The sequence below is a fragment of the Coffea arabica genome, chromosome 7e, assembly GCF_036785885.1.
Source record: "Coffea arabica cultivar ET-39 chromosome 7e, Coffea Arabica ET-39 HiFi, whole genome shotgun sequence".
NCBI lineage: Eukaryota > Viridiplantae > Streptophyta > Magnoliopsida > Gentianales > Rubiaceae > Coffea > Coffea arabica.
The window spans coordinates 1567275-1594317 of record NC_092323.1 but is presented as its reverse complement, the minus strand read 5'-3'; the positions used below and the strand labels follow the sequence as shown (position 1 = coordinate 1594317).

Below are 27043 nucleotides of genomic sequence, written 5' to 3'. Positions count from 1 at the left end.
TACTTGACAGTGATATATTAGCAAGTGAATAGTCAATCTGTTTGGCTGGTGTATTTTTTTTAGTATTTGTATAAAATTTTACTGTAATTTATTGTAAAATATGTAGAAAAAAACTTTTGCATATTTGAGTGTTTTGGGAAATTGAAAAACTTTTTTGTTCTTTTTATTTCTTCTTATTTTTTCCCCTATTACTTCCTCTCCATCATCACTAATCTTCCCTCTCTCTCTCCACTAATGTCATTGTTAGCCCACTACCATACATTCTATTTTGTTTATTTTGTCTCTCGCTCCCTCTCATCTTCCTTCATTCTCCTCTCATTTCCTCTCTCCCTGCTACTTTGACTCCATTTTCTTCCTCACCCTGCCTTTTTCCAAAGAGTTGTTGGGAGGAGGAGGGGTGAGGGAAAGGGGATAGCAGGGAAGGGAGAACGGGGGACGAGGTAGGAAAAGGAGAGGATGAAGAGGGGAAAAAAAGAAGAGGGGAGGGTGAGGTTGTGGCGGATGTGAGCTAAGGTGGGAGGATGGCAGTAGATTAGGAAAACGGGCATATGTTTTTAAGTGTTTTGAGGTGTTTATTTTAAAAATTTTGTAATTTTTTTTGAAGGAAAATATTATCTACACTCCAAGTTTTGTTATCACATTCTCACTATCATTTTAATTATATATTTTTTATTTATTGAATTATATGATAAAATAAATCATGGGAGTATAAATAACAAAACATGGAGTGCAGATAATTTGTTATTTGAAAAAATGGGGTAGCAGCAAGTAGGCACTTTAGCAGCATGGGATGTATAGTATTAAGTATATAAAGCGTTAAAGCACTGTAGTACACACGGGTACTTGGTACGAGTAGTAAGTACGTATGTAATAAGTTGACGGGTTTTAAGTATTCAGCGGCGCATAGAGGGGCGGATTGAGTTGGGGACGAGACGCCGCCGCGCTCGATGTCTCTGTCTCTCGTTAGACTCACAGCGGTCCGTCCTGGATTCAAAAAACTCTCGATTCCTGTTGGCGTATTACCATTAGAGCATCCCAATTAGGCGGCGGTCAAAAGTGGGGAGCGGACTCTCTTCGACCCACATCCCCCAACCCAGAGATCCTGGCCACATTTTCTTCTCCTCCATTCGCACTTAAGGTATGTAAATCCTCCAACTTCCTAAATTTTATTTCCTTTTCTGCGTCTTTCTTTCATACTATTCCCAGAAACGGCGCCAAATCCGCACATTTCTTGGTAAGGAAGGAGAGAGAATTTCCCATTATCGTTCCATAAAACCAAAGTAATACTCCGTAGTTGATTTGATTTTCTATTTCCTAATTGAATCTTTCGTCTTTCTACGTGTCGAGAGAGCCGAGCCCAGCAATAGTACACATGGTAGCATTACGATGGGTGAGAGAGAGGCTCAGGCTCAACTCCCCCCGACTTTGTTGTCTTCCAAATTCCAAGCTCTCTTGATGAAATCCCATTTCGTCGTCTATGCCTCATCTGCTTCTTCTTCAACCCAACGCCCCCAAATAAATTACTAGTGTACATGTTCCCATTTGAGGAGGACAAAGATTAAGCTACTCCCTAAGGCCTTCATTTTCATTTCATCTTTCTCTTGAACCCACATTCCTATTTTTGTTCCTAAAACTGTAAGCAATTCCAAGTTCGGTAACATTAGCAACCTATTGTTTCCTTCTACTTCAATTTTGATTTCCATTTTCTGTGGTTTCGTTTATTTGGACTAATTGATTGACTATGCATTTTGCAGGTTGTTTGATTAGCTGATCGGAGCCTTTCCAGATTTATATATTTGCAGGGAGAGCTTTGTATTGGCTCTCTCTGCTCTATATCATACCCTAGTCTGCCACTCTATTTGTCGAACTAACTCAATTTTTATTGGCTGGTTTTTTGCTGAGCTTATTAGAAGATAGCTCTTTACTTCATTATCATGGCAACTTCGATGCATTCTGTATGTGGAGTTAAAACTCCTTTCCAGGCGTCCCCCTGGAGATGCTCGCGCTTCCAACCACTTCTTCAGTCCCAGCAACGCTTTGAGTCTTCTGTCTCCTTGCTTTCTTTACCTGGGGGTTTTTCATCCCTCAAGGTATCATATCAGGAACGAGATATTAGAGTCCGATGTCAAGGAGGAAATCTCCACATTCTTGAACGCGGCCAAACTGAGACCCATGATTTTGAAGAATCAGCTAACGAATTGACCTGTGTGATGAAGTTTGGTGGATCTTCAGTTGCCTCTGCTGAGAGGATGAGAGAGGTTGCTGATCTCATATGCAGCTTCCCTGAAGAGAGGCCCATCATTGTTCTCTCTGCCATGGGGAAGACAACTAACAATCTTTTGCAGGTTTTCCCTCTGTTTGTCATTTCTTTAAGCATGCTGGCAGCCTTTTGACAAGTTTGGAACCAAATTTTCTTCCTTCTGCTTTGTACAGTATTGAACATGCTGAATATTGAAATTTCAATTTGAACTGTTCTCTCAGGCGGGAGAAAAGGCTGTAAGTTGTGGTGTTTCAAATGTTAATGAGCTTGAAGAGCTGGACATTATCAAGGAGTTGCATTTGAGGTAAAGCTGGAAGAAAAACTATATGTTTTCTTTTGTATTTGGGGTTTCCTCCCCAATCATATACAGGAATCCTTAGTTGGGCCTCCCTTACATTTCTCACGATCACTTTCCTGCTCAGGACTGTGTGCGAGCTTGGACTTGAAAGCTCTATCATTTCAAGTGAGTTTTTGCAATAAAAGTAGTTTTATATTTTATGGATCCTAGGATTCTTCAGTTGTACGTGCTAGTTTTGATAATAAATCAAATATTTGTAATTCTTTTTTTAGCTTATATAGCTGATTTCAAAATTTCATGTTCTAGCTAATTACTTGAAAAGCCAATTTTATGTTGCCTTAAATTGTGTATCAGTTCATTTATGTTTCTCATCCATGTACTTCAATTTCTCCTCACCTTCATTCCCATCGTCCTATTAACCCCTTACATCAGTTCCCAATAATAATTGATGCATATGCTGCTAGCAACCTGCTGCTTTCGTGTAAATGTTTGTTGTATCTGTAGTTAAATTCTTCTGAATGATTTCTTTGAATTATGTAGACTTTGGTTTTGTGTTCATTATTGTTTATCAGACGGTGAAAGATATTTTGGACACCTTATCCAAACTCGTTCAGATAGGTAGCATTTGTTACTATTTTCATTGGATTTTGCTTGTGTAAAAATGTATGCAGAGCGCCTAGATGAGTTAGAGCAACTCCTGAAGGGTATTGCAATGATGAAAGAGTTGACTCTTCGCACTAGGGACTACTTGGTGTCATTTGGAGAGTGCATGTCCACGAGGATTTTTGCTGCATATCTAAATAGAATTGGTGTGAAAGCTCGCCAAGTACGCCCCATTGTGGTGAATTTTGCTACATTTGCTCCATACTTTCATTGGAGTCTAACTCTTGTGTGCTCTATTCTTGCAGTATGATGCATTTGAGATTGGTTTTATAACTACAGATGATTTTACCAATGCGGATATATTGGAAGCAACTTATCCAGCTGTTGCAAAGAGATTACATGATGACTGGATCAGTGACCCAGCAATTCCTATCGTTACGGGCTTCCTTGGAAAGGTCCTTCCATTTTGAGATTCCATACCATTTTAATTGGGCAGTGATTTGCTTTATTTCGATGACTTTTTTGCTTGAAAAGTAAATCCTTTGGTATTTTGAATTGTAGGGCTGGAGAACTTGTGCAGTCACAACATTCGGCAGGGGCGGTAGTGATTTGACTGCCACAACTATCGGCAAAGCCTTGGGGTTGCGTGAAATTCAGGTCAGTGGAGACCCTTTATGCATGTCCAATGTTATCTTGCTACTTATGCTGCATTTTTGCTAACGGTTTGATTTGTAATATGTCAATCTTTACTCATGCAATGTCCGTATAGGTCTAGAAAGATTTTGTACTTATTGTGCACGTGTTGATTCTGTTATCATCTACAAAGACAATGTGATGTTTTGAAGGTTGGATATACAAGTTTTAATCTTTAATCAATCAATCTCTCAGGTGTGGAAAGATGTTGATGGTGTTTTGACCTGTGATCCTAACATATACTCCCGTGCAGAACCAGTACCCTTTTTAACTTTTGAAGAGGCTGCTGAGCTTGCATATTTTGGTGCACAGGTATGATGAAATTGCAATTAACATAGTGATAGTTTTTCCATTGAGTATCTTTTGTTGTAAGGGTTGGTGGTATAAAGGAGTGGCCTCTTTCAGACCCTAAATCTATCTTGTCTAAGTGCTAGTCTCAAGGTTTAACGCCCGATTGAGTGAAAGAATTGGACACCATCTATATAAATTTCCTGGCTAATTGCTTGATTGGATCCCTGTGCATGACAGTACTTATTTCCTTTGTATGACCAATTAGAATGACATCTGTTGACCTCCGCTACACAATTTCTTTCATGAATGATATCTGTTGACCTCCGCCATGCAACTTCTTTCAGGAATCGCAATTTTTCTAAGCTAGGTGGTGTTTTCCTGAAAAAGTTGCATGTCATCTTTTCTGTTCTTCATGACCCAGATCTTACCAGTTAATTTCTGTCCTTCTGCTTTGGGATCCAAGTAGATGGCACCATTAGGAATGATCAGGACATTTTTATGTATTGATAGGATTTAGTTGCCAATAACAAAAAGACAAAGGTTTAATGCAGCCACGTATTCATTGGATAAAAAATGTGTTTCAATTAATCCTTCTACAGGTCCTCCATCCGCAGTCTATGAGGCCAGCTAGGGAAGCTGACATACCTGTTAGAGTTAAAAACTCGTACAATCCCAAGGCTCCTGGGACCCTGATTACCAGAGCAAGAGACATGAGTGAGGTTTGTTGAGTTCCAGTCATAAGCTTGATACCATTTATGAAATTATCCTAAATCTTATGCAGTTCTTTTGCCATTGGCAGGCTGTACTAACTAGCATTGTCTTGAAACGTAATGTTACCATGTTGGACATTGTTAGCACTCGCATGCTTGGTCAGTTTGGTTTCCTTGCTAAGGTAAAAACAATCATATCATCAAGAGACAATGCTCCCTACTCTGGGCTTATGAGACTACCTTAATCTGATACCAATGTTTCTGTCCTAAATCAGGTTTTCTCTATCTTCGAAGATTTGGGCATATCCGTTGATGTTGTAGCCACTAGTGAAGTTAGTATATCCTTGACATTGGATCCGTCGAAGCTCTGGAGCAGAGAATTAATACAGCAGGTACATGCTATTGTTAATTGGTCATATTATACTTTCATGATGGATTTCTCCAGTTCGGAATATTGGCTCTGTGAAGGATGCTTGAACTCATTCTGCTTTCTGTTTTACACCTTTGCCTTACCTAATCTAGCCATGGGGTATAACCTTTAAATTTAGCAGGAGTTGGATCACGTCGTGGAGGAGCTTGAGAAAGTAGCAGTTGTGAATCTCCTTCAGCGCAGATCAATCATTTCTTTGATTGGGAATGTTCAGAGATCCTCATTAATATTAGAAAAGGTTAGTTACGCATTTGCAATCATTACTCATGATTGCTACTTAGTGTTTTATCATGAGAACTACAGTGCTTTTAGAACATGTTTTCTAAGCAGCTTTTGGTACTCTTGCTGTGTTACTGTAGATCTCTCTCTCTCATAAGTTATCTGCCACCTACAAATTTTGCATCTCTATGCGTTTTAGGATGGAGTAGTGAATTAATTTGCTTTTATAAGAACAAAAGTATTGTCTAATTAAGGATCTATTTTAATGGTTTACCTACTTAGAATTATACTCTTTTGAGTAACTTTTGCCACTTATTATAGGAACATGTGATAGTATAGATGCTAGATATGGCTAATGAAGTTAGCCTTGTGCTTTCTCATACTCTTGACTAACTAAAATGTGATAGTCGTTTGTTGCCTTTGTTGCTATGTCTTTTCTGTTCTTCCAAAAAGAGTCAATTTGCAAACATTCTCTTTTTCCTACAGAAACAGTTAGTAAGATACAAGATGGTAAATAGATTTGTAAGTGGAAGCCTGAAACTACCCAAGTCTATACCTTTTAGAGATGCAATCTCTGGCAATATCTGGTTCAATTCAATGATAAAGCAGCAAAATTCCTCGGACTTTGATCTAAATTATCACTTTTACATCCATGAAACTTTTGCAAACTACCCCATCAACTTGGGAATTGTTCCCGATAGCTGCGGTTTCCTCGGACTTTGATCTAAATTACTACTTTTATATCCATGAAACTGTTACCCTAGGAAATGATAAGAAGAATTTGACAACTCCATTTCCTCCAAACCTCTGTTCTCCTAGGGCGGTGCTTCCTAAATGAGTTGGTTTTGCTAGGTTGGCTTTCCTTAACTGGAAGTGTGAATGATCCTTGGTGTTGTTATGGCAGGCTTTCCACGTTCTTCGGACTAATGGAGTGAATGTTCAGATGATCTCTCAAGGTGCATCTAAGGTATCTATGGCTTACGCTGTTCAGCTCATGGTTATGCTTCATTTGCTCGTGGATGTTCCTAAACAGATATGATAACATAGGCGCAACATATGTGGTTGCTTGGTGAAAGCTCTGGGATGCAGAAAATAGCTTGAAATCTGTAGCTCCTGCACTGTATACCTCTTTTGGTAGACGATCCTAATTGATCTTTTAATTTGGTAATCAGGTGAACATCTCATTGATAGTGAACGACAGTGAAGCAGAACAGTGTGTCAGGGCTCTTCACTCTGCGTTCTTTGAGAGCAATCTTTCAGATCTTTACTGGGGAAGCAGATCAGGAAATGGTTCGGTACCAACAGAGTCGAATGGATATTGACGTATGCTGCTTGTTGGGTGAAATCCTAGTTGGCATACCGGGAATTCACCCCACCCACATTTGTCTTCAGTCCTTTTGTCTGGTTTGTGGTCTGGTATTGTACCGTATATTGAAATATCAATTGAACTATGTAATTTGGTCCGCGCTGCACGGGATGAGATATTATTTATGGTGCACAAGATAAGATAAAGAGAGGCGTATGTTTTTGGGAGGAATCCAGCCCCCCTTGATGAGTTGTGGCAAAGATTTGACAAAAGTGCGTGCGTGCGAAGGAATGGTTGGTTTGTTGTAATGATCATCAGGTCATGAAAAGCAGCCAGCGGCATTGCACTTTTTGATCTCGTGCTGGTCTTTGGGGAAGTTTGAAATTGTGGGCCGTGGGGAATTGTTTTGCCTTGCGGCTCTTCAAAGCGCTCCATCACGGGCATTTGATCGACATAGATTTGGAGAACTAATCGTGTTGTTGGGTCCAAGGGCGACCCGTTAACGTGTTCAAGCGTCATCTCTACTAGCTGGGCTCTGTAGTCCGTTCCCGAGCAGTAGGAGAGTTATCAGTGCTTGAGGCGCACTCAGTGCATGTGTAACTGTGACTGAATAACGGAAGAAAAATTGATAAAATTATTATTTTTTGTTGGAAATTGAAGTATTATGGGAAAAGTAAATTATAGTACTCCCTTTGACTCATATTGATGGTTCTAGTTTTTTTTTTCACACAGTTTAAGAAAAAATAGTTAAATTTGTTGGAAAAACAAATTTAGATTGCTATTTTTCTAAAATATCCTTACATTAAATAAAATTGGCTTTTCATGTATCAATATGTTTTGGAAAATCTAAATGCATTAAATGGGGTAGGTTATATTCAATATTAACAAAATATATTAAATAAAGTAGTTTATACTTTATAGTAAGAACAACTTACATTAAATAAATAAGGGTATTTGAGAGAAATTAAAAGACAATTACATTTTTCAATTGAAAAGTGGACTACAATTTGGGACAGACGAAAAAGAAAAACATAACTACTATCAAAGTGAGACGGAGGGAGTACTTCAACAAGTAATAATATAATTTCTCTTTGAAGCTATATATGCTGATTTACCAGGCAAATAAATTTGTGACGGCTTATTTAGTGAAAGGATACTAAAGAAATTAGGATTATCTGCGGAAGCATTCTATGCTGCAGGAAAGTAAAAATTTAAAAGAGTTGAACACAACATAAATGATGTAGCTCTCTCTAAAGATGATGAGGGTAAATTTAGCTGTGTAATAGGACAAGTGCCATAATTTGTTTACAATGCCGAGGAGACTTTCGATTGAGGTCAAAATGTAGAGGTTCTGGATTTTAATCTTTCTACTCCCTCTTCACTCCTTAAATTTCATCCTTCTTTTGTTAGGGAAATTTTTTTTTTGTTTTACATCAGAAGCGTACGAAATATGAGACAAGATAATGAAATTTTGTTTTACGTCAAAAGCGTCCGAAGGATGAGACAAGATAATGATGATAAAAATGAAAGAAAGACAGGAAAAAAAAAAAAAAAATATATATATATATATATATATATGAGGTGTGGGGTGAGGAGAGCATGGGCCTGAAACTCAAAAGCCCAGCTGGAAGGGAACAAACGTGTCTCGTGGATTTGATTTGAGAAGAAGCTCTCAATATGTAAAACCCAACACAGCCCAGCCCAGCCCACACCTAAATTAAAATTTTAAATACCAGTACTAGGGTTTCTTTTTGGATGAGCTACTGGTTGGCCGGCCTAGCAAGGGTCTTCTTCTTCCCACTCCCAGGTGTAGTAGCAATATATATACTACTACTCCATTATCATTGGACGGACACACAGAGATAGACGAAGGTCTCGGAGGTAGATTTAAATGGCGTGCCATATCGATTTCAGATGCTTAGACGAAGGTTTCGGAGGCAAAACTCTCAAGCGCAAGAGATCCCTCCACCTCCAGCATCAGAATCATGACCATTCCGCCGCCACGGATGACATGGAGTTGGAGGATTTTGAGGCGGACGAGGATAACACCAACCTTCCGTCCAACAAGAGGCAGGCGGTGACCTCATCGGACAACCCGAACAAGCCGGTGGGTCTGCCCACCAGCTCCGGCAGCCGGAACGTGTCGGGGAGGAATTGGAAGCAGGTGAGGACGCTCAGGGCGTCGGCGAGGAACGCGAGCAGGAAGAGGAGCACGACGGCGGAGGAGCAGCGGAAGAGGGAGAGGGAGATAAAGAAGGCGTATCAGGAGAGGATGAAGGAACTGAAGGAGGAGATAAGGCAGAACAAGGCGGAGAAGAGGAAGAAGAGGGAGGAGAGGGAGAAGAGGAAGCAGGACAACATCCTGAGGTCGGGAACCAAGCTTCAGAAGATCACTAATCCTAAGACTCTCAAGAAGATTTCCAAGTCTGCTAAGCAGCGCAAGTTGCTCAAGCTTCTTCCTGATGCTGATCCTCCTGCCAAGTAGTAGCCCTATCAATCCTTTTGAATCCAATTAGTGGGCGACTTTTCAAAATTTCAATTAGTCGTCATGAGTTTTAAGGCAGCATAGCATGGCTCATGATGTGCAAAGAAGAAGGAGGAGAAGAAGAAGAAAGGAGTGCGCCATCCCCCGCTTATAGATCAGTTTTCGAAGATAATAGTAGAGTAGATCCATGTCATGTGTAGTGTATTCCTCGTTTGTTTGCGCGGACGGCAGCATCACATATAGAGCATCATATTAATTAATCACACTTACCTCTCAAGCAAAGCATCCAGAATTTGTAGTTGCAAGAAAAATAAAAAGTAATATTCACGTTCATTATTCCAGAATGCAAAGCATTTTATTATTTCACAACATCACCACATTGATGGTCTATGATTTACTTTCAGAAATAGAAATAGGAGTAGGTTAATACCACTGCTACAATTAATTATTACAGTAGTATGTGATATAATAACACGCAGGGGCTGAGGCACCGAGGCAGCAAGTGCAAGGGACAAGGAGTTCACTGCTACCTGCATTTTGGTGTTGGTGTGTATATGTTGAACTGGTTCTTGATTGCAAAATTAGATTGGAATTGGATGCTTTGGAGTTGGAACTTCGGACCACATTTGTAGAGCTCGAACGGTACCCGAAAAGGCCACCCCTCCCCTACATACTTTTCCAGGGAGTGGAGGATGGTGGGGTTGTGGATAAACCGTTTTTACTTTTTTCAAAGAAATTTCATAATTGGTGGTCACCCACCCGTCGTCGTTTACGTGCGTAAAAATTGTTACTGCTACCAGAACCAGCAGCATTAGATGCCCTGTCTAAAAGGCCCAAATGTTCAAAACCGTAACCTACTTGGGGCCCCGCTAGCAGTTCAACATTAATCTATTGTTCCTTACAACTGGCAATGCAGATACCAGCTTTCTTAATAAAAGCAGTAATTTTCCGTTCCCTAAATCAAGAACATTGATAAAAAAAAAATTGCCAGAAACAGCCGAGAGGCTGATTTCCGCTCATGCCTTCTCATTCTTACAACTGAAGGTACTGTAGCCTACATACTCGACATGTAGGACACAGTTACATGAAAATCAGTGAGGGCATGCTTTCCTCTCATATCAGTCAAAGCTTTTCACAACAAAAGACAGAACATTCCCAATGCATGAATTCGGGATTACAAATAGCTCATGTCTGGATGTCGTAGTCCTGACCTTTCAGAGGTCTAAAAGAAACCAAATCATATCAAACTTTTTCTTCAAGTCCATGACTCAACATGGATCTTCAGAATCAAAGCCCCCATTAATGCAAGTTGAATAATACCCAGTCAAGCACTCGCACCAAGCACAGGAACAATGGGCAGATAGATAACTGGAGTAGAGTCATTTGTATAAGTACCTGAGCCAATATAAATCATTTGACCAAAAACCAGGATGATCAGGCTTTTCAAACATACAGATGCATGACTCTCAGACAGCCCCGTGTATTTTCTCAATCATCAATCAGAACTCAAAGAATGTCTGACACACACCAAATCTTCCAATTTGTTCCCATCCATTTTGTACAGAGAGACCCCATGCATCTGCATAAAATGATCCCGTGCTTCTTGTCTTAAACTATTGAAAGGCATAACTTCCCATTTGCTGTAATTTGAATTTTTCCTTACACGACTCATGTCTGGAGATCCAGATACAGGGCCCCTGCTGTAGCTACCTGCATCGCCCCATACCTTACAACTGCCAAATTGCCCAAATGCACCTTCTTGGCCAGATAAAATCCTCTTCAAGCGCAATGCTGCCATATGAGCCCTCTGTATTGTTTCTCGGCTTGGAACATCAGACCAGTTTTGCTTTCTTTTTGATCTCATGGGAGAATGGATCCTAATAACCTGAACGGTGAATAGTATTGTATTGGTGAATGTACCCAAAACAATCAATCTCGGAAAATCAAAACAAGCAAGTTATTACTTACACCAAGACACTCTAGGAGTTGATAGTATGCTCTTCCCTGAAGTGGATTATGCCCTTTCTTGGGCTCAGAAAAGTACCTGGTCCTGAAAAATGGTGATTTTTGAGTTATTGGATTTTTTCCTTTTCTCTTTTTTTTTGTTTTTGTTTTGGGGGGGGGGGGGTGTTTAGTGGCTGCATATATTCACAAAATGACCATAAATGTTTTTTCGACCTCTGAAGAATATAAGCAAAGACTGACCATTCCGTGTAGCCAGGATCTACAGTGAAACCATATATGTCGACATCATCACACATCGAAAGTGCCAATTCTATTGATTTCATTCCAGTTCCCTTGGCACCCCGCCGCAGGACAATACCTTGGAAGAGATACACAGGATTTGGGATGCCCTACAACAAAATTGTGAAGGTATAATCCTGGCTCATTTACTTTGCATGTCAACTCCAAAAGAAATTTTTTTTTCTAACAACAAATAGATAGTGTACATACGGTAACTAAATGCTGATTGGAATGCTTAGTAAGTAGTCCCCTGATTTTATCATGATAGCCTTGTCCTCCTTGTAAATAGCGTTTCCATCTTAGTTCGACAAGAATTAAATGTTATCACAGAGGTGACACACTTTTATCCCAAAATAATAATCTCCTAGTGTTCTAATGAGCTCACCAGGGCCATCCAGGTTAATTTCTATATTATTCTTGAATTCAATACTGTGTTCTGAATTTGTAATTTATTCCAAGAAGTCCTTTAGTAGATAATTTCATCATCTTAATCATTGGGACTGAAATCCTATTCTCAAAGCTCATAAATTGCACTTTATCTTTGAAAGGATAAACACAAGGCATTCAACAAAGTACCTTATCATTGCATTGAAATCTCTATGAGTTAGACTTTTGATAATTAGAGCTAGGTCGGCTGCAACAGCGAAGGGAAAAGATAATCACAAGGCATCCTATAATAAAAAGTACCTTTATCATTGCATTGAAATCTCTATGAGTGACACTTTTGATAATGAGTACTTCGTCAACTGCAACAAAGAACCAAGGAAAAAGTTTAAGTGCTGATGACTGATGCTTATCATGACACTGCCAATATTCTGCTTCCTTTTGATCTTGAGAAAACTGAAAGATCAATGCCACACTCTACAGAAACTAATAAAGAAGTTAAAAGGTTTTGAACACATTTTTTTTTTATCAACAAAAATTTAAACAAGTCATTATTGCTTGAGTGATCATCATAAAAGAACTCAGTGCATAGTCTCATTACAATATCAAGAGATCTGAGAAGAAACAATCTAAGAAAATTGACAAATAAAATTGACAAAGAAAGGACAAATTATGCATTCGGCAGAAGGTGAGGAACCAAATGTTTTACATCAAAAACTGTAAGAACTTGAAGCTAGATGCAGCCTAGCCATCACCATGCAGAGACCAGCACAAAGAAAATAATTGTGCCAAGTCAAGGAACTGTACAGGGCACCCAAAAAAAAAAAAAAATTTACCTGATCCATTTAGGATTGTAACCATATTACGAGCAGCACCCCTTACTACCAACCGAAAATCCCTTTTCAGTCCAACATACTTGGCATATTTCTGGAAAAGTATAAAAGGACAAAGTCTGAAAAGAAATCCCAGAAATACACGTACATGATAAGAGTACCTAAAATTATTGGTTAATTCCCTCTATCTATACTGGTCACTTAACCTAATTAAAGCTACCAAACATGCATGACGGCATCTTTGTCTTTTTTTTTAGTAACTCAGTTAAGCATAAGAAAGTTCCCCTCGGCAGCAACCCCTTAGATGAATCTGAACCTTACTTCAATTTTGACAAGAAGCTAAGACATTTCATGATATGTGAAGTTCACTACAGAAGCATGGAAATGCATCTCAGTTTTAACTTTTCTAAGGTCAGCTCCATCAATTGTCATCAGTATTGTTAAAACTATACATTCAAGAATACAAAGACAAACCAGAAAGGCAGTGGATCACCAGGTGAATCATGGTATACGATGATTCACCTCTGCTACACAATCTTATTGCATGTACTCTGATAAGTTAAAAAGGAAAATCTAACAATTTATACCTCTGGCTAACCCCAAAAACAAAAATTATAAGGAAATCTGGAAGTACCTCATTTACAGGTGCCTCATTGTCTCGTATAACAGCATCATGACTATCAATTTCCTCACCAAACTCAGTCTTCAATAGATCTCCCGAATTTCCAACAACGGCACAGGTTGCAAACTGACGAGGGTGAAAGGGAGGCTTTGCTGGTAAAAGTAGATTAAGATGCTCCTCGCAGAGAGTCCTATTGTAGCACTTGTCTGCACCTCTGCGGCAAAAGGCAGTTAACAAAACAAGACCAGGAAAAGGAATATTTAAAGTTTTGAGGTCATCATATACAGAAAGGAAAAAAAGAAACTGCAAATTGTGTTGAAAAGAACATACAGCTGTGCTATTCTTTTAGCTGCATAGTCTAACCAGCCATCAGGACGAGCATCCAGGTATTCTCTTGTTAACACAGTAGTCATATTCCGATACTGCATTTCAGATAGTTAGTTCAGTTTGTGATTGTTGAAGTGGCTAGCCTAAAGAATAAAGAGTGAATAGGTCAGTAGAAACCTGTTCCCACAGAAGAAGGGCTTCACAGGTGTCATAAGTATACTCCAAGGGTTCAAAGATCTTAAATTGTTCATTATACTGCAAAGAAAATGTAATGCAATTGTGATGAAGAATTTCTGTTTTTCATTTTTTTTTGGGTTGGGGGGGGGGGGGGGTGGGGTGTTTCAAGGTTCAGCCAATATTGTAAAAATGTAGATGTGAAGATGTTAGTGAAGAAGAGACACGAACCCAGGTGCTATTAGTTCCTTGAGGGAACTTGAGTACCAGTTTACAGTGATCAATAATGATAGCAGTAAGTCCGAGGCCTCTGTTAGCCTACAAGCAAGTTTCAAAACTAAATCAGGGAAAAGCAGGAATTATGAAAGAATTGAGAGATGAATATTGAGTATATGGCAGAAAGGAAGGGTGACAAGTTTTTGAAACCCACTCAGTGCAATCAGAATGAAAGATGGCAATTAACAAGGGTGATCATTTTCACAACCGACCCTGTACAATCAGAATGACATAAGAAAGAAAGATAGATGCATATCTGGCAGATAGGAAAACCGCCCAATGCAATCAAATAATAAAGCAGATTTCTGCAGTAACTAATAATAAGACGTTAAGAAATAGTATAAAAAACACAAGCACATGGATGTAATAACAGGCCAAAGAAATGGGGTAATTCTGGATTATAATGTTGAAGAACTAAACCACACAAAATGCCAAGCAAGGAGTGGCGAAAGAACAAGTGTTCTTGTGAGTACATAAAGATGCGGACTATTTGATAGGTATCTCATGCTCGCTTCTGATATGATATGATCTCCAAAAAGATATTACCAGGCCCTCTTATCTGAAAGGGAGAAAAAAATAAAAATAAAAACGAACCACACATTGCTGGACACTAGACTGAAAGTCAGATAAAATCCGAAATTCCTCCTCGTTGTTGTGGATATTTACTGCTCTCTGCTTCTGATTGCCTCCTGCCGGAAAAAAAAAAGAGAGATAGAACACGAATGGGATTAGTGCAGAACTACAGGGTATTTAAAGATATGACCGATAAAAGAAGGAAAAAAGAAAAAAGAGATTAGTAAGAATAGGAGGCGTACCGGTGAAGAAAGAGGACTGAATTAGGAAGACGATAAGAGAGAAGACAGCGGCGGCGCAGACCAGATGGAGAAGAGCGGGCCTCCTACTAATTAAGGCCAGGTTATTGGCCGCCGATGTCGATGCTGACGATAACTGCGGCTTCAGATGTCTGGTCATATTTATTATTATCTATCCAAATCAAGGGCTCATAATGTTTTAAGCGAGCGGAGCGGAGAGCTGCCTTCTCAAGAATGAGCAGACCCCGACTGCCAAGTAACCAACCGACCACCTAACATTTAACAAAAGCTCCTCTCCGCCTCCTCGCTCCTCCCTCCTCCGCCTCCTCCTGTTGCTGCTTTGGACCTTCTACTTCAGCTCAACTAGGGCTGCAAACGAGCCGAGCCGAGTCGAGTTTTGGACTTATCGAGCCGAGCTCGATTTAATAAAATGTAGGCTCGAGTTCGAGCTCGAGCTCGACTCGACTAAGAAAAATCCAAGCTCGAGCTTGACTCGATAAGGCTCGCGAGTTGTAGCTCGATTTTTGGCTCGCGAGCAGCTTGAATTGTGAGCTCGAATTTCTGGCTCGTGAGCAGCTCGTTAGCTCGAATTTTTGGCAATTAATCTAACAAAAACAGCATTTTATCAACTTATTCCTAACCAAATTAATAGCCTACAATTCATGGCTACAATTGACCAAAACTTTACACATGATCATAATTGAAAAAGTCTAGAATTTAAATGCCCAGCACTTCACACAAGTTCAACATTCTCAGTCACAAAGTTCAACAACAGAAAATAAGTAAATAACAGCTAAAAGCTGGCCAAGATTTCTCCACGTCTCCTTTCCAGCTTCCAACAAGTGAGCTGTAAAAAAAATAGCCAAACACCAACCAATAGAATAAGTCAAAAAATCAGCCAATGTAGCCAACATAGTAACAAATTTATCAAGTTTAAGGCTGTCAATCTAGCCAAAATCATTGAATTTGCATTTGCCTCCTAATGTTTCATCACAGAAAGTCATAGATAGATAATCACATATACAAAAGCATACTACTTAGCCAAAGGAAAAGAAAACTAGACCACAAATAAATCAAGGTCAATCATAAGTCTTGCTACAAACTAAGTACAATCATTGATTTATGATCACATTTATAATCTCTTAACTCACTATCATGAGCCCATCCTTAAATATAAACAGCCAAAATATAGCATGAAACTGACCCCAAAAAAACTACAAAAAAAATAAGCATTCTCAAGAAGCATTCTAAAATTAAAAGAAATTTTTTTCCCCTGCAGGTTTACCTCTTCATTAATTGCCAATGCCACACAACTTCTCAAATAAGCATTCTCAACCCATCCCTCCCCTTTGTCAAATAAGCATCACAAGTAGTATGAACGGATCCTCAGTTGTACCAAACAGTCTACTGATTGGGATGACAGAGCAATCACAATGCAGACTCATAAAAGGGTACGAGAAAATAATTGCAGAGCCTGCAATAGAGAGTTCTCTCATTTTAGTTCACACGTCCATTCAAGTTTTGGAAGCAAGTAGGCCAGAATGTCAAGTGCACAACCACACCTCTCTGTCTTTCACATGCACAAACTGATGGCCGGAACACATCGGAATATCACTACTATGGAAAGAGTCGTTAATTTACCCTTATTAGATTAGAAGGTGTTTATGCTCATTAAATTACCCTGATTCTGTTGCTGTGGTAAGAATGTTAGAGAATTATTTAATGAAAGTGTCATGTTTATGAGTTTATCGAGGCGGCATAAAATGAAAATCATCATGTTAACAATAATCATAACCCGGAAGATTAAATACTCAAAACAACTTACTATAGTCCGGTCTTCACACACACACACACGCAAAAAAAAAAGGAAAAAGAAGAAAAAAGAAAACTTCCTCTTCTTTTACTATAGGCTGTAGCTGGCACTAATAAATCAGCCTTGCATAAGATTAGACACAAACAGCAGAAATCTGGTTTTGGATTATTTTGCCTCAAACATTTTTCTCTAAAATAAATAAATGGGAAGTGAAACGGACTTACAATGTGGCAAAGAAGAAAAGGATTCTTCTGGGTCAATAGTCCAAGAGGAAGAAGCGAGTGAGAGCTCGATGAAGAAAATTGTGTTGCAGAGATGCCGATGCTGCTTAGCTGCTACTACTTCTAATGTAAAGGAAGCTGACAAACGGGAGAAAGGTTAGGGGCTTAGGGCTATGAAGTGTTGGTCATTCATTGAGGGGTGGCTGTGGCGGTGGCTAGGGTTTGTGTGAGAAATTGTGAAGGAAAGACGGAAAGAGAGATACGGGAGGAAGCAATTAGAAATGGAATGCTGGAAATGAAACTTTTGATGAATTCTAAGTAATTAGTTATAAAAATAGGGATATTTTTGTAATTTCACAAGGCTCGTCTGAGATGGCTCGAATTTGACTCGCTTTATAAACTAGCAAAATATGACCGTGCTTGCGCACGGTGGAAAAATATTTTTGAATATGCCCAGTAAAAGTTAATAATGATAAAATTTGTGCTTAATTAGTTGTTAATTTGTTAAGGAGAATACTTTTTAGTAGTATAATTCAGTAGTTAAAAATAAATTGCATACATGTTCCAGGCGTTAGGAAAGAATGAAGCGGTACTATAATGAAGCATCTTAGCAAAAGACGGATGCAACCTCGAAGCCCACAAATGGGTAAATGGTGGTATAGGTAAACGACTAACAAGAATGAAACTTGTCTTAAGCAAAAAATTCTAAACTTTATTTTTTCTATCTTCATAAGAAAAGCATTTATCCTTAACTTAAATAGTAGCTAACATAACAACTAATTTTACACTGGCAAGCTGATCAGTCTATCCTACTTGCAAGTTGACTACAAACTTTGGAAATTGAGCAAAACTCATGCTTGCTCCGTTACAATTGTTTTTTACCCTCGCTCAACTCTCAGAAAGTTAAAAAACCAAGAAGCTAATCTAAATACATGTGTATCAAATGTAGCAAGAGTGACAAATAATTCCCATCTGAATTAACTTGCCCTGTAACGTTCAATCAATCATTCTACATAAAACAATTGAGCCATTGGATCTGGTATTAAATTGCCCTGTAACGTTCAATGGATCATTCTCCATTAATACAATTGAGCCATTGGTACTGCACACAACTCCACTGTTGCCGTAGTTGCCTCTATTTTCACCAGCTCTAGGCAGGATTTACCTTCAAACCTTTTCGCCATAACCACTATAAGCTTGCCTTAACAATCACATCAATCCCACGTCCCTCCAAGTTAATAAGTGCAGCTCCATCAAAGTTCGCTTTTATCAACACCCAAATTCAGACTGTATTAATTTGCTGAGACCACTGCTGACACATTCCACCAGCTCCACTCGGTTTCCTTAATTCTCAAAGTAAACTAATTCCAAAAGGAAACCGTTGCAAAGGATCCTTAGCTTGACCACCATGAAGCACAACATTCCTAATGGATTTGATTTTCTGTAAAGTTATTGAGTAAAATAGATGCAACTAAAAAGATAGCAACAGGGAAAATAACATAGCTAAATAAAATTTAACAGGCGTGGAGTAAAAAAACAATTTAAGAATTTTAATATTTACAATAATGGATTAAAATCTATATCCAAAACTAATAGGTAGCGCTCGCCCTTTGTAGCAACACAAGAACAAACATAAGTAATTTTCTATTACACTGTATATTGGCTAATATTTACAGCCTTATAACACAATGCAAATCTTTTCAGCCGGAATCCCTCAAATTTAAACAAGAAATTTGATGAACGGTAGACTGCAAAACTTCCAAATAGTTCATGTTTGCATTGTCAACCGAACAGCAAATATAGGACTCCAATAGCAAAGCAACAAGTGAAAACACAACTACACATGCATATGCCACCAATGGCACTTCAGGAGAAACAGGAAGAAACTTAACAAATTTGCTTCATGGTTCAAGCACTGAATTACAATAACAAACTATTGGTACCTAAATTTGATCGTGATGTTAATCTAAAAATGTGAAGCTTATTGCACCAGAAATACCTCATCTTTTTAAGGGGTCCTACAATTTCCTGGATACCCATCTGTATTGATACGACTTGGAGAGAGAGCTCTTTTTGTTATTCAAATGGATTTATGAAGGCTGTGCTATTAGCTACTGGTTTATGTTTTGCTTTCCTCTTACATGGTAAAGAATCGACTCTTCACAGCATTATCAATCCTATTTGTACAGACGAAAATTAGTCCATACCAATGAATACCTTTTATGACTAAGTCTAAACTGCTCAGAATTATTGAAATACTGAAAAAGTAGATCTGATCACCTTGCATCAATACTTGCCTCTTGCAATTTTAGTCCATCTGTTCTCAAATATCTTGTAGGCTTGCATGTCATGTTTAGATTTCAGAAATTTAATAAGATTGGTGAAATTATGCAATCAATCCTAGATCCAATGTCATGTAATGGAAAAATCAATTTAGCATATTTGAAGTCAGGGAAAAAAATGGAAGCAAACATGAATAACATCCTCCAGTTACTCTATCGACTAATTTCATAAAACTGGATGATTCCATAAAGACGAAAAAGTCGCAAAGGCCCTATAATGTGCGAATAGCCAATAGCAGCAAATTAAGGTAAAAAACAGATGATACAAAAACAAGGGTAAAAGCAAGCAATAGCTAGATTCCTAGAAGCAAGTAATAAATGTTTAAGCATTCTAGATAACAAAAAATTATCTAAAAATCAATTACAATGGCCCTCAAGCAAGCCTCGCCCATATCAGAAGTTAGAACATTTATTAATTTTAAATTTAATCCATGCCAACCCAAATAACCATTTCCATTCTATAGAAACAAAAAAAATGAGAGAAACTGTGATAGTAAGCCAGTTATTCAGAGGTTGAGTACTTAAAGTACAACATGAATTTAAGCACCTAAGATTCAAAGTTCTGGTTGCCTTAAGAAAAGACGCACCAAATTCAACCTGAGAGCAAGCTTTGGTGTCGTTCACCCCTTCACTTCCCCTCCCTTTCTCTTCATGGCTTTGGTGTCGTTCAAGATCCCTAGCAAACTTAGACTGCCGGAATATGCCATGGCAGTGAAGTTAGTTCCAAGGATTCTCTGAAGTCAAATTCGGGCGACTTCAGGAAAGCGTTCAGCATGATTGATGGGTTAATTTCTCGTCCCCTTTTTCCGGATTGTCCATTGATTGATTAAGGAAGGGGTGAGTTTTTATCCCGTCAATTTAGAAGACTGAAGTTTAATATGAAGAGAGATGTAACAATTGTCTGGGGTTTTTAGAGAGGAAAAAATGGAGAGGCATGGAGGAGGTTGAGTTGCAAATGGTGTTTTTTGAGAAGTGAGAAAAGAAAGAGAAGATGCAAATGGTAAGAGAGGAAGAAGGTGAATAAAACGAGGCTTTTGCCTCGGGCCCCTTAAAGCTAAAGCATCGTTCCTTTTTTATGCTTTTCATATAGACATACTGATTTCTTTTGGGTTCCAACACATTATTCCCTTTGAGTTCCAAGGCACAAAAGAATTCAACCTAAAAACAAATTCTTACACAATATGCATGTGCACTGCACATGGAGGACGACCATGTTTTGGCAATCTCCATTCTCACTTTATATACATTCTTTAAATTAAACAAACTGTTTGAGTTCGATTCGAATTCGAATTTGACCGAACTCGAGTTGAACTTTGACTCGAGCCGCTTAGCGGCTCGCAAGCGCGTGCAGTCTTAAGCTCAACAAAAACTGCCAACTAAACTCGTGCTTGCTTTGGGTCTCTTCCTGTTTTCATTTTAAATATGACCTAGCAAGCATGACAAATTACGAAAACCTGAAAACGAAACACAAATTAGAAGTTGGAAACCATAGTGAATTCCCTCCAAATGCAAATCGTTTTAAAATTCAGGAACAAATCCATTTTCTTCATACCCTCAACGAGTGATTATGTGGTCATTTGATGCGCGAAATTTTTCTTTTTCTTCTTAATTGTGGTAACTAAGATCTTTGTGGTCAAGTAGCATTTGCAAATTATTGATAATTAATCCATACAATTGATTGATTCTTAGTTACTAAGTACTATTTCTTAGAAGCGAAAATGACTAAAATGGCCCCTCACATTTAAATTTTTTTTTTCAAACGTATGACAAACATTCCAATTTGGTCCCAACTCCCATAATCTATTTCTGACCAAAATTTCGACTTAAAACAATGCACGTCCAAATCGTGTTGTCATACTTTCAAGAGCACAATAATTTTCTTATTAAAACAGAACCCTCCAACTCCTTCGCCCCTCCGCCCAGAAACGGTGGTGCGAAGCCTTTCAAATTTTAACAAAGAAAGCATTCCCATTCCCATATTGTTTCTACAATGTATGTACTGAGAGTATGAGCATAGAATTTGGACGAGCATTTTTAGGCCAAAAGTATGGTCGGAACTCTCCACGCGAGAGGGGCAATTTGGCATATTGTTTTAGAAATGGGGGGACCAAAAAATACTTCTTTCGAAATGTTAGGAACCATATTGGTCATTCTCCCTTCTTTGATTCTGCAATTTATTTGTCCTCCTACAATAGCATAGTTCTTGTCTGGTTCAGATACCCGATATATTCTAAGAGCCCCTCGCTCGTCGCGTACATATTACATATTGACAACCAGAAACAAAGAGGTGTTTGAACTAAGGCCAAAAGAACAAATGTAGAGCGCAGACCACTCCCAGTGTAAAAGCAGATGTTCCAATATTCACAGATGCTAGTGGCTTATATCATTCTCTATCGGATCGGTCTGTCGATCAAGCTTCAATAGCGCCGACTGCCAGCTGTTGAAAGGAGAACACGACTAGGCTTTTTCCCTTTCTTTCCCATCTTGTTCACCTCGGCAACATCAGTCCTTTCAGGAGGTTTTCCTCTGGATGTTATATTGGCGAAAGAGGGTCCGCTGTTGTTCCTTGTCCCTGGAAAATTTTATTGGTCAATAATTAGTACAACAGTCGATCTCCAAAGATATAAAAAATGTCTATTTGCTGGTCATAGACAGCAATCCCAGGTCCAAATGAAAGATGCACCAAAGTGAAATCTCAACCACATCCCACCAAAGAGGACTGACAGTAGTGCTCCTATCTTTTTTCAAAATTACAGCATCGTATGTTACGACATACCAGTTGACACTTCCATTCCTGTGTGAGAACGAGCCTCCTCAATTTTTAGAGCTGGAGAATCATGGGCAGCAGCAAAACCCAGCCTAGCAACATTTGAAAATGACTGCCTTTCTCGAATATTTGGAGGACTTGATGACGTCGTAGTGGAAGTTCCCAAGACTTGGAATTGGCAAGCACAAGCAGATTAAAATAATGAGAAATGCCAATATCAATAGTTGTGGGGAACAGAAAGTGTCAGCTGCACAAGGTAAGACAGTACACAAAAAACTTCCATGTGAAGACAAGAAAATTTCGAGGCAAAGGGATTTTTTTTTTTTTTAATTAACAGATAAAGAAAACATGCACAGCATCAAACTACTGAAAACTCATCTAGTACAAAATCATTAAAAGTCCAATAACTACGGTGCCAATACTTCAGCATTCAAATGTCAAAAGTAGACTGCATCGTTACGGTGCTCAACTGTTAACTACAGTGCCACTAGTTTAGCATTCAAATGTCAAAAGTAAACTGCATCATTACGGTGCTCAACTGTCATGTTACACCATATTCAATCAATTTAACATAGATAGTTTATCACCTTCAAAGTCGTCAATGGAGAAATTAGGCGGTTCGTCATGAGGGGTATGCTCCAAATTAAGCGACATGGCATAATTTGACCCAACAGCTTCAGCCTTGACTTTGTCACGGTGTTCCTAGAAATGTAATCATCAAGTTGAATACAACAGATCCTTTAATTAATATGTGTGTGTGTGTGTATAATGAACGTAACTTAACATTTCATCTAGCTATTTAAAGCAAAAACAAATTCACAATTCTGTATGTAGTGGATATTAAGAAAGAAGGTGATCTTAGCTTCACCTAATTGTGTTAAATAGCCTCAAGAATTAAATCACATAGGCCGCAAACTGAACAGTTGAAAGAAAAAGGAGGAGCAGAAGAAGCAGCAAAGAGTAACAGGCCTATTAAGATTCTACCCTAAGTTACATAAGGTTTCTGACTTTTGGCAGTTAAACAAGCCAATTCACGAAATATGAGAGAAAGAGAGAGAAAGAGAGAGAGAGAGAGTGAGAGAGAATAGAAGTATTATATGATGAAACTACACATACAAAGCCTTTCATTGCAGCAACAGGCAAATCGCGGAATAGTAATTTAAGAAGTAAAGGACAAAATTGTCCAAATTCAAAAGTCAGATACCTTCCTTGCGACTCGCTTCCTTTGCTTTTCCCTGTTCCTGATTTCGTCCAAGAACGGAGAAAGGGAATCAGCAGGCAGTACCTCACTAAGATCAATCTCACAAAACTGTTAATTCAGAAGTAAATAGTAGTGAGAAATCCAGGATTTTACTAAAAGATAAGATTTCAAACAGGGCCACTGCATTCTTTTCCCTTCCACGATTTCTTCTTTGTTTATCCACCTTTTGTGTTCATTTTTCTTTTTTCCCATCATGGTTCTTTCGATTATGAAAGTACCTGAAATGTTGCTGTCAAAGAAAAATGGCCTAGATAGCGATAACGCCTTCTCATTGCCTCTGACTGTGTTACTGATTCCAACTGTAAGATCTTCCCAGTGATTCTGTGATTGACACTTTCAAAAATTATCTCAAAGAGCTTAAAAAACTTTCAAACCACTAATCACTATTACAAATGATCAAGAGTATTTTACTTCAAGTATCTCATTAGAATAAAACACATCCGATTAAAAAAGATGGCTTATATGGAAAACCAGACAAGCAAGCACCATAATCACAGACCTGTTCGGAAGTCTATCATAGCTCCCATAATGATGTAACAGACACTTCATGTTTAAAGGATGAAGGATAAGGTTTTGGCCATCAACCGCCTGAAATAGGCCAGGGAAAAAACCCATAAGCAAAGGGGATTGCAATGACATAACGAAAAGTAGTGCAAGAATCACCATCACCTGGTAAAAATTGTACGAATCGCTGTCCTTTCCACCATTGCACCCATCAAACCTTACTTGTAAACTCTTATTATCCCTCGATGAAGATGAAGAAAATCTGTCACGGTCATCTAATGATTCTCGTAAATCAGAAGTTTCAAGAGAACTTGACGACACATCTGGAGTTGAAGTTTCTACCCATAATGACTTGTCACCAACAGAATTAGACGGAGATCCCCATGGAGATTCGTACACATCTACACCAATATTGGATACTCTTGCAGTAGGAGGAGATCCAGGAAAAGTTGTTAAAGAGGAATTGAGCCTGCTAGTCATATAGCCATTAGAAACCTGGCGCTCATTCCAATATTTCTTTCTCTGCTCCAACTGCTTTATTGCAGCACAGACATACGGAAGTTTCTCCATATCATCTACTAGGCCTGAATCTGCCCTGGCTAACCAACTATCTAGATCTGACATTGCTTCTCTAACTGAAAGGTCCACATCTGAAGTAAATGTAAACTTTGAGAAGGAATCATGAACTTCATCAATTGTATCTATCCCTTCATTATTTTTCAGAGATAACCGAAAAGAATCTTTTTGACGGGTTAAGAGCCAAAATTCTATGACATCACCAATAGAGTACAGCTTAACATTTTCGATATAGATGGTATACAAATCCTTTGAAGATATCATCATGAAACACAAGGGACACTGCTTACTGTATTCAGCTTTACGATCATCTTCACCCAACATTAAATACTGCATAACACAAGGAAAACAAAAGATATGACCACAAGAAGTTATCTGTGGACATAGAGGTTTGTCCAAACATATTGGACAGTGTACTTCAAACGGAGTAAAATACTTGAGACAGATTATGTCTTCCCACAATAGCATCTTATCCGGGTCCATGGATTCAGGTTCATAGTTTCCTGAATCTAAAATAACGAACTTGTAATTTGCCTGAATAAACAAGTCTTTATTGTAAGGCTTTCTCCTCTGCTGTCTTCTGGGAGGTGGGGCCCGAGGCCTAGGATTTTGCCGAGAAATGGGATCATAATGAAAATTGAGCAAGTGGTTACCACTAACCATCAGGGTCTTCCTTCCAGCTGAAGTTGTAGAACTTCCTCTAGGACCTCCTCTCGAAGTAGTGCTCTGACCATTGTTTGGGGAAGCAACTGATTGAGACAATTTTCCTTGATCTTGAATAGATCGAAGTCCATCACCTACTTGATCAGCAACATTTACCATATTCTTTCCAGCACCATGTTTCTCCCAATAGTTTACCTTAGGAAAGGAGAACAAAGCATTTGAGTAGAGAATCAGATTTAGAGCTTACAAGCAACAATTTTAACTTGAACAGTTACTAGCACAGCAGCCAATGCTGATAAGGAATTGAAGTAGGACGCACAAAAAAGCGACTAGATTCAATCACTGGAATAGAAAAGCTGAAGAGCAGCAAATTATACCTTTTCAGAAGGTCCATCAGAATCGTCATGTGCAGCTTGTATGACTGGTCCCAAAATAAGCCAAAACAAAGTAATAAGCAGAAAAAAAAAATTTAAGGGAGTTGAAAGTACTAAAAAAACTGCATTCTTGTGAAAATGCACACTAGAATAAAAAAGAAAGAAATTATGAGAGTAAGTAGGAGTAGGAGTAGGAGTAGGAGAAGGAGAAGGAGAAGGAGAAGGAGTAAATAAGGAAGGGTTCAGGCATCGGTTGTTCAAGGGGGGGAAGACTATCACAGGTAAACAGCAACAGGGAGTGCATAGTAAAGCAAGAAATGAAAAAAGGCATCTGAGATTAGATAAATTTAAGTGAGGGTAGAAACACAAATCAAATTCAAAACCAACAATTAAAGACGTTGACAAGGTAAATTCGATGGGAAGAAGAAGGAACAAGATGAAGCAATTTAAATTAGACAAATAAAATCTGCTACAATTTTTATTTTTATTATTCTTGTTCTTTTTGGTGGGGCTTATGATGAAGGAAACCTAGAATAGAGTAAGTGGTCTAAACCAAAGTTTGAAAATGAATGAGAAATTGATGATGCACATTTGCGTGATAAATAGTTTAGGGTTTGGCAGAAGAAAAGCAACAGTAGTAGCAAAACCTCGTGCACGTATCATAAGAAGTTTTCGTTCAATCGTAAATAAACACTGTTGTTTTTAAGTTGGATTTTGAAGACATCGACTTTGAGTACATGGAATTGAGTTCTAGTTCTTGTCCTACTTGTTCTCTCCCAATTGCAAGAACTCTCTACCGCCGCCGCCCCCGCCTAAACAGGTGTAATCCAATCGCGACTTGAGGCTCTCCGTTCCCTTTTTCTTGTCATCTCTGTCACTGTTGATCCAACCCTTCTCAACAGTTCTCGCCTACCCATAAACTACAAACCCCCCGGAGATGGCTCAGCAAATTACAGCTCAAACTCAATTTTCCAAAGAAGTGGTCGATTTGTCTAATTAGTTATCGAAAGCCATTAGAAATAGAGAAAACAAAAGCAAGGATAATAATAACCCTAGCAGTAAAAACCAGGAAATAAATAAATAACGAGCAAGAGCAGCAGAGGAACTAAATTAGTAACAGTAGACAAATTTTTTTGAAAAAAAAAGTTCGGAAAAACAGGGGGGGTAAAAAAAAAAATAAATTTCACCTGCGGTATCATGGTAAGAAGCAGAGTCAGAGATTCGGACGGATCGGAGGACGGCGGAAGGAGACAAATGCTGCAGCTGCTGTTGTTGTTGGGAAGAAGGAAGAGGTGAGATGAAGCTGCCATGATCAGAATTAGGAGTTTGCGGAGAGACTGTAGACGATGATGAGGACGACGACGACGAAGAAGCAGGTGTGTTGGAGGGCAAGATGGACATCAAACACACTCTTTCTGTTTCCTGCTAAACTCACCGTACCTGCGACACGGCAAACAGACAGAGATAGAGAGAGAGAGAGAGCTCCGGTTTGTTTTGTTAGTTTTTCTTTTTTCTTTTTTGGTTAAAAAGTAAAACTGGAGGAGGAAAAATTTTT

The 27043-nt window shown here is 38.7% G+C and overlaps 4 protein-coding genes and 1 long non-coding RNA gene across 13 annotated transcripts; 2 read left to right on the top strand and 3 right to left on the bottom strand.

Annotated features, from left to right (window-relative positions):
- The first annotated feature begins 848 nt into the window (after window positions 1-848).
- On the top strand, window positions 849-7464 carry LOC113723034 (aspartokinase 2, chloroplastic). Of its 5 annotated transcripts, none has more exons than XM_027246300.2 (14): window positions 849-1138; window positions 1755-2345; window positions 2482-2564; window positions 2683-2723; window positions 3230-3384; window positions 3467-3616; window positions 3723-3818; window positions 4050-4166; window positions 4745-4864; window positions 4945-5037; window positions 5131-5247; window positions 5407-5523; window positions 6409-6471; window positions 6677-7464. In XM_027246300.2, exons 2-14 carry the CDS (start codon window positions 1935-1937, stop codon window positions 6824-6826), a joined length of 1713 nt encoding a protein of 570 aa, XP_027102101.2. In that variant the 5' UTR covers window positions 849-1138; window positions 1755-1934; the 3' UTR covers window positions 6827-7464. The 5 variants fall into 5 exon arrangements, with proteins under 5 accessions (XP_027102101.2, XP_071914769.1, XP_071914771.1 ...); XM_072058668.1 differs by having other exon boundaries at window positions 925-1138; window positions 5404-5523; window positions 6677-7041; XM_072058670.1 differs by having other exon boundaries at window positions 1131-1234.
- A 1086-nt stretch (window positions 7465-8550) lies between these two features.
- On the top strand, window positions 8551-9631 carry LOC113723056 (uncharacterized). The gene has a single exon (XM_027246318.2). The coding sequence runs from the start codon at window positions 8702-8704 to the stop codon at window positions 9293-9295; it is 594 nt and encodes a 197-aa protein (XP_027102119.1). The 5' UTR covers window positions 8551-8701; the 3' UTR covers window positions 9296-9631.
- A 637-nt stretch (window positions 9632-10268) lies between these two features.
- LOC113723055 (sialyltransferase-like protein 1) lies at window positions 10269-17319 on the bottom strand. 2 transcript variants are annotated; one of them, XM_072058667.1, is made up of 13 exons: window positions 17005-17319; window positions 16253-16441; window positions 14971-15814; window positions 14750-14844; window positions 14111-14197; window positions 13883-13960; window positions 13709-13800; window positions 13391-13592; window positions 12760-12850; window positions 12227-12285; window positions 11501-11649; window positions 11264-11345; window positions 10269-11180 (listed from the first exon to the last, which is right to left on the bottom strand). In XM_072058667.1, exons 3-13 carry the CDS (start codon window positions 15125-15127, stop codon window positions 10791-10793), a joined length of 1482 nt encoding a protein of 493 aa, XP_071914768.1. In that variant the 5' UTR covers window positions 15128-15814; window positions 16253-16441; window positions 17005-17319; the 3' UTR covers window positions 10269-10790. The 2 variants fall into 2 exon arrangements, with proteins under 2 accessions (XP_071914768.1, XP_027102118.1); XM_027246317.2 differs by lacking the exon at window positions 16253-16441.
- A 423-nt stretch (window positions 17320-17742) lies between these two features.
- Window positions 17743-20533, bottom strand: LOC140010952 (uncharacterized). Its single transcript, XR_011818154.1, has 2 exons — window positions 19931-20533; window positions 17743-18442 (listed from the first exon to the last, which is right to left on the bottom strand). It is a non-coding gene; the product is annotated as an uncharacterized lncRNA (long non-coding RNA).
- Window positions 20534-21472: 939 nt separating this feature from the next.
- LOC113723007 (uncharacterized) lies at window positions 21473-27018 on the bottom strand. 4 transcript variants are annotated; one of them, XM_027246274.2, is made up of 9 exons: window positions 26676-27017; window positions 25492-25535; window positions 24041-25309; window positions 23871-23959; window positions 23590-23692; window positions 23315-23419; window positions 22698-22812; window positions 22120-22278; window positions 21473-21915 (listed from the first exon to the last, which is right to left on the bottom strand). In XM_027246274.2, the coding sequence occupies exons 1-9, from the start codon at window positions 26887-26889 to the stop codon at window positions 21761-21763; spliced, it is 2253 nt and encodes a 750-aa protein (XP_027102075.2). In that variant the 5' UTR covers window positions 26890-27017; the 3' UTR covers window positions 21473-21760. The 4 variants fall into 4 exon arrangements, 3 of the variants coding, with proteins under 3 accessions (XP_027102075.2, XP_071914766.1, XP_071914765.1); XM_072058665.1 differs by lacking the exon at window positions 26676-27017 and adding an exon at window positions 26255-26367; XR_011818152.1 differs by having other exon boundaries at window positions 21730-21915; window positions 22120-22357; window positions 26676-27018.
- Between the last annotated feature and the right edge of the window lie 25 nt (window positions 27019-27043).